This window comes from Haematobia irritans, chromosome 2 (genome assembly GCF_050003625.1).
Source record: "Haematobia irritans isolate KBUSLIRL chromosome 2, ASM5000362v1, whole genome shotgun sequence".
Classification (NCBI taxonomy): Eukaryota; Metazoa; Arthropoda; class Insecta; order Diptera; family Muscidae; genus Haematobia; species Haematobia irritans.
The window spans coordinates 151970003-151977510 of NC_134398.1; the positions used below are offsets into that span (position 1 = coordinate 151970003).

At 36.7% G+C, this 7508-nt stretch overlaps 1 protein-coding gene across 1 annotated transcript; it reads left to right on the plus strand.

Moving 5' to 3' along the window:
- Window positions 1–6608: 6608 nt before the first annotated feature.
- Window positions 6609–7285, plus strand: LOC142226559 (adult cuticle protein 1-like). The gene is made up of 2 exons (XM_075296632.1): window positions 6609–6766; window positions 6838–7285. Exons 1-2 carry the CDS (start codon window positions 6761–6763, stop codon window positions 7138–7140), a joined length of 309 nt encoding a protein of 102 aa, XP_075152747.1. The 5' UTR covers window positions 6609–6760; the 3' UTR covers window positions 7141–7285.
- The last annotated feature ends 223 nt before the right edge of the window (window positions 7286–7508 follow it).

Below are 7508 nucleotides of genomic sequence, written 5' to 3' on the forward strand. Positions count from 1 at the left end.
AAACTCAGATTCGGATTGTAAAGATATTAAATCTTTAGCCTCACTACAATTTTTTTTAGTGTATCATTATTACTTCATGGTTATGCTAAATAAGAACGGTTAATATGGGAGTGTATCTAAACCGAAACGATAAATCTGATATTTGTAGGATTTAAAAGATATAATGCCTTTAATAAAATTGTAATATGGTCATTTGTTCGGAAGGTAGGCGAAACTTATATATCGGAGCTTTATCTAAATTACTAGAATCGGATATGCCATTCAAACTTAAAATTAATAGTGAATCTTATAAGATTTTCGAATGATAAACATCTTAACGGCACACTTTTCACATAACGCCAATCACAATTGAAATAGACTTTATGGCTCCTCTCTACAATGGCTATTTTTGTTTGCACAGCAACAAGTTGCAATATTGGGTGTGTTCATGGCTTACAGACGACAGATGCATAATTAACGAATAGCAACAAAAAATGATATTAATACCTAATCATACTTTCATATAGTTTGTGCAAGACAATTTATTATTATTACACATTTGTTCCAATGCCTTTTGCGGAAGGTGTCTATCAAACACTTCGACTTCATACGCCAACAACATTGACATATGTCATATGAGATATTCCATAGCAAAAAGAAAAAAAAATATTGGTATAAACATTTTCAGGTGAAAAAAGAGAATTAATCGACTTTTCGTCAAAAGAAGAAAATCGACTTATTGGAATCTTTAAATACGACTGATTGACTTTAATATCTTTGCAAAAGATATGAAAATATACTTTTTATACCCTCCACCATAGGATGGGGGTATATTAACTTTGTCATTCCGTTTGTAACACATCGAAATATTGCTCTAAGAACCCATAAGGTATATATATTCTGGGTTGTAGTGAAATTCTGAGTCGATCTGAGCATGTTCGTCCGTCCGTCCGTCTGTTGAAATCACGCTAACGAAACAAGCTATCGACTTGAAACTTGGCACAAGTAGTTGTTATTGATGTAGGTCGGTTGGTATTGCACATGGGCCATATCGGTCCACTTTTACGTATAGCCCTCATATAAACGGACCCCCAAATTTGGCATGCGATTGCTCTAAGAGAAGCAAATTTCATCCGATCCGGCTGAAATATGGTACATGGCGTCAGCATATGATCTCTAACAACCATGGAAAAATTAGTCCACATATAGCCCCCATATAAACCGATCTAACCAAATCTAACCATTAGAGCCCGAAGGTTTCCTAAGACCATGGATACTGCAAGAGAACTCAGCACAAGAATTACTTTAAAACAAGGATATACGGCCGCAAGTTCGGCCAGGCCGAATTTTACCTCCATCATGGATTGCGTAGAAACTTCTACGAAAGACTGTCATTCACAATCGTCTACAAATAAGTCTACAAATAATTACGAATCGATATGGACTTTTTGCATGGTATGTAGAGAGCCAGAATTGAAATACGGGGGTCGCTTATATGGGGGCTATATAAAATTATGCACTTGATATGGACCAAATTTTGTGTGATTGGGGATCGATTTATCTTAGGGCTATATATAACTATAGACCGATATGGACCTAGTTAGGCATGGTTGTTAACGACCATATAATACTAGCACAATGTACCAAATTTCAACTCACTCGGATGAAATTTGCTCCTCCAAGAGGCTCCAAAACCAAATCTCGGGATCGGTTTATATGGGGGCTATATATGATTATGGACTGATGTGGACCACTTTTGGCGTGGTTGTTAAAGATCATATAAAGGGTGATTTGTTAAGAGCTTGATAACTTTTTTTTTTTAAAAAAAACGCATAAAATTTGCAAAATCTCATCGGTTCTTTATTTGAAACGTTAGATTGGTCCATGACATTTACTTTTTGAAGATAATTTCATTTAAATGTTGACCGCGGCTGCGTCTTAGGTGGTCCATTCGGAAAGTCCAATTTTGGGCAACTTTTTCGAGCATTTCGGCCGGAATAGCCCGAATTTCTTCGGAAATGTTGTCTTCCAAAGCTGGAATAGTTGCTGGCTTATTTCTGCAGACTTTAGACATGACGTAGCCCCACAAAAAATAGTCTAAAGGCGTCAAATCGCATGATCTTGGTGGCCAACTTACCGGTCCATTTCTTGAGATGAATTGTTCTCCGAAGTTTTCCCTCAAAATGGCCATAGAATCGCGAGCTGTGTGGCATGTAGCGCCATCTTGTTGAAACCACATGTCAACCAAGTTCAGTTCTTCCATTTTTGGCAACAAAAAGTTTGTTAGCATCGAACGATAGCGATCGCCATTCACCGTAACGTTGCGTCCAACAGCATCTTTGAAAAAATACGGTCCAATGATTCCACCAGCGTACAAACCACACACAACAGTGCATTTTTCGGGATGCATGGGCAGTTCTTGAACGGCTTCTGGTTGCTCTTCACTCCAAATGCGGCAATTTTGCTTATTTACGTAGCCATTCAACCAGAAATGAGCCTCATCGCTGAACAAAATTTGTCGATAAAAAAGCGGATTTTCTGCCAACTTTTCTAGGGCCCATTCACTGAAAATTCGACGTTGTGGCAGATCGTAAGTCTATTCATGATGAAATGTCAAAGCATACTGAGCATCTTTCTCTTTGACACCATGTCTGAAATCCCACGTGATCTGTCAAATACTAATGCATGAAAATCCTAACCTCAAAAGAATCACCCTTTACTACCACCACGTACCAAATTTCAGCCAGATCGGATGAATTTTGCTTCTCCAAAAGGCACCGGAGGTCAAATCTGGGGATCGGGTTATATGGGAGTTATATATAATTATGGACTGATATGAACCAATTCCTGCATGGTTGTTGGATACCATATACTAACATCACGTACCAAATTTCAACCGAATCGGATGAATTTTGCTCTTCCAGGGGGCTCCGGAGGTCAAATCTGGTTTATATGGGGGCTATATATTTTGGTTTATATGGGGGCTATATATAATTATGGACCGATGTTTACCAATTTTTGCATGGTCGTTAGAAACCATATACTAACACCACGTACCAAATTTCAACTGAATCAGATGAATTTTGGTCTTCCAAGAGGCTCCGGAGGTCAAATCTGGTTTATATGGGGGCTATATATTTTGGTTTATATGGGGGCTATATATAATTATGGACCGATGTTTACCAATTTTTGCATGGTTGTTAGAGACCATATACTAACACCATGTACCAAATTTCAGCCGGAACGAATGAAATTTGCTTCTCTTAGACGCTCCACAAGCCAAATCGGGGGATCGGTTTACATGGGGGCTAGTATATAATTATGAACCGATGTAGATCAATTTTTGCACAGTTGTTAGAGATCATATGCTGACACCATGTACCATATTTCAGCCGGATCGGATGAAATTTGCTTCTCTTAGAGCAATCGCAACCCATATTTGGGGGTCCGTTTATATGGGGGCTATACGTAAAAGTGAACCGATATGGCCCATTTGCAATACCATCCGACCTACATTAATAACAACTATTTGTGCCAAGTTTCAAGTCGATAGCTTGTTTCGTTCGGAAGTTAGCGTGATTTCAACAGACGGACGGACGGACGGACATGCTCTGATCGACTCAGAATTTCACCACGACCCAGAATATATATACTTTATGGGGTCTTAGAGCAATATTTCGATGTGTTACAAACGGAATGACAAAGTTAATATACCCCCATCCTATGGTGGAGGGTATAAAAAAGTTACTTGATTCATGTCTACCGCACAAGGCCACCAAAATGTCCGGATCTCCGTTGAACTTTTGCATTTGGGGTTAAGTGGCACTATAAAATACCAAAGTTTCGATCATCTCAGAACGGTGCTTCGTGGAGAATGAGCCAAATTACCGTAGAACCACTCTCTTGATGTACTGAAAAAATATTGTTGTGATATCAAAGATTTCATGTCATTCAAATACGAATGCGAAATTTCCTTAGCATAGAAGATGCATTTCTCTCATATTTATAAAGTTTTTTTCCTAGTCAAAAAGTCGATAAACTTTTCAATGAAGTCATTTTGTTTTTATGCTGAAGTGATTCGTCTTAAAATTGGGTATCCTAAAATAAAAGAAAAATTCGGTTTATTAAAGTCAACATGGCTTTAATACTTCCAAAAAAAATTTTTAAATTAATGAAATCGTCTATATTGTTAGCTTTTTGCATCATAACTATAAACCTAAAAAGATTTTACAAATAGGTAATATTTTTTTAACACTTTATTTAACCCTGGAAAGTCATCCTTATTTTTTGTACGCTAACGTCATCCTTCGTCATTTTGACTACGGCTTATTTCAAGACTCTATAATTTGCATCGTGAGCAAAAATGAGAATCAAAATTGAGTTTATTTCCTTATTCGATTAGTTTTTAATTAGTACAAGACAAAAATTCATAAAATGGTTGTATTTGTATAACTTAAATTTATCATTTCCCAATCGACCAAAATGCATTTTAAATCGAACATGAAATTACGCGTCGTCATTTTGACGAAGGATGACTGTCCAGGGTTAAGTCGTGTTTTTACTTGAAACATAGCATAATTTCTACTTGAAGTCGAGTCAGAATTTGGAAATTAATTTAGTCGTTAACATGTTTTTAATTAAATTTTCGTAGAATCAAGTACGCAAAACTCACATTTAAAAGAGAGTTGTGTCTTAAATGTATCCGTACTCCAATTCTCCGTTTTGTTTGGATCGGAATCAAAATCAAAATCATTAGAGTAAGGACAAAATCTTAGAAACAGGGCATGTTTTTTTTCAGTGTGACTGTGTTGGCCGATTGAAGGTGTGCCAAAGATAGCCAATTCGATTAAATCTAAATTGATTCCAAAATTTGATGTCATTTTCGACATATTTTGCTTCAGAACAAGAAATAAAAGAATTTAGCGCTTTACTTTGTTGCATTATATATCAGTCACGATGTAGGGCTTTAAGCTGCATCTCCTCTATTGAGGAGAATGATTGAAATATGTCCTTTGGACCCGCTCCAAATTTTCCTCTTCCTGGATGCCCACCAAACAATCGGCGCATACGTTACCCGGCAAAAAAATCATAGTCAAAAAACAATGAAAATGTTCTTTTTGGATCCGGAAGTGCCGCAAAGCAATGAATTTTGCATGGGCTTGTCATAGAGCGGAAGTCGTTTGCTGCATTGATTTCATATTGGTAATGACTTAGAAAGAACTTCCAGAATTTTTTTGCTGGGTAGCATTGGTTTAATGAGGCTCCCATTAGAGGTGAGTCACGCTGATAGTAACAGCCTGAGTGTGCGTGAGCGTGATTAACCAACTAAATGTCGTGCGTGAGCGTGAGTCAAGAAAATAATATCTTCGTGAGTGTGCGTGAGTAACGAATTTCGGAAAACCATGCTCACGAAAATAATCCCGGTTACGAACATAAAATGCTTACGAGTTCAATTCATTTATAATTATAGTGACATCCTACACTGAACATAATATTGACCTAATATGGAAAATTATGCAACTTAAATTTCAGGACTCAAAATGTACGCAATGCTAAGGACAAAATTCTTTAAAACAATGACATTTTAATTAAAAGAAAGCTTATATTCCTTGCTTCAAAATTTTTTTTCATTAAATATAGGATACAAATCTTGAAATTTTGCGTCTCTCTGCTGAAGTTGTAGATCTTTGAAGTAAGGCAAATTTTCCTTAAATAAAGAAAAACATTTTTAATTTAAAGAAATCGTATTTAACACAACTGACATATTGAATTTTTAAATTTAAGATAAAAACGCTTCAAATATTTATAGGGTAAGACTTATTTTAAGGATTTGCATCTTTGGTTTAAAGGTTTTTAGCATTAAGAAAACTGTTTTTACGTTGGATTTTGAAATTGGAATTTATTTGTACATAAATACCTTTATTAATATATCGCAAAAAGAAAATAAAAGCTCGATGAATGAGATCTGTGTCCAATTTTAATTTATTTGATCCTAGATTTAAAACCAGGGAATTCCGTGAAAAATGTCTTTATTTTAAAGAATCCGCATCTTTGGCTCGGAATCAATACCAAAATTCTTAAGGGAAGGTCAAAATCTTTGGATCCAAGTAAACTTTTTTTTTTTTTTTGAGTGTAAGTGTTGAAAGTTTTATAACGCTCTCGATTTTAATCATACTCATATTTTCAGTCAGGTTCTATAGATAAATTACTCTTAAAATATTCGTGAGTCACAACATTTAAAAGATTTTCGTGCGTGAGTGCAAATTTTCTTTTCGTGAGCGTGCGTGAACGTGAGTCCTACCAAAAATAGCGTACGTGAGTGTGCGTGAATAAGATTTCTCCGTCGTGAGGGTGCGCGAGCGTGAGTAAACTATTACTCACGTGCACACCTCTAGCTCCCATATAGCCAGTCATATTTCTCTTCTGCATAGTACCCTACTTGTGTATGCCCTCTCAGTTAGAATTAAGTGAAAATTCGTTAGACATGTTTCTAATGCAATGGCTCATATGTATATGAGAAAAACATGTGGTTAAAAAAAAAAAAAAAAAACAAAACAATGCGACATGTAAAAGTGCTCCATTTCAAAGCTCTTGGTCAACGAAACCCTAAGGAAAACAGTTTCCACATCAAGAACCAAAGACAAGTGTTTCAGAAACACACTCTGAAATTCCTATAAAAATAAGGAAATTGCTTCTAGCAAAATCAGAAAAGAACTTGAGTTCATTCCAATAACATCAATTTGCACTTTTCTGTGATAAATCCAACCTTCAAATCTCCAAAATGAAAGTAAGTATCTTACATTTATTGCAAAGAGGATTAAATCTAGACATCTTATGTTCCCTATTATCCTTTTGCAGTTCGTTTTCGCTGTTTTGTTCACATTGGCCCTTGCTTTGGGTGTCCAATCTTCAGTGTGGCCTTGGGGAGTACCACAAGTTGTTGGAGGTGGTCTTTCATACACTGCCGTTGGTGGTCCTTGGGGCGCTCCATGGGCTGGTGCTTGGGGACCCTGGGGTGTACCCAGTGTAGCTGTTGCTCCCGGAGTTGGCCCTGGAACATATGTAGCCAAAACTCGCGGTGCAGTCCACACTGCCCCCTTGGATGGTCATCTTAACTCGGTTGCCAATGTCAATGTGGCTCCTGCACCTGGTACCCATTAAGCGATTTTGATATTAGCCAAATTTTCCGATCACTGCCAATGCTTATATGGATCTTTGTCAAATTTATTTGATTTTACAGGGAGCATTTCAACAACATTCATCTTGCACTTCATTTTTGTATTATTTTCGCATATTTCTTATTCATCCACTCCACTTTCTGTTCTATCGTACACGAATATTACTGAATAAAGCAATTACTTTTTATAAAGAGTCGAAGGAAAAAAGGCATTTTCGTTATTGGCAAATACTGGGAGTAATGACAACACACTTATTGTAGGTAGGTGAAGCGATATCGTTTGTAGGGCCTCAGCAGGATTGTGGACTATTGGCGAGGCAATGATTAGCATGTCTGCCTGCTTACAAAAGGG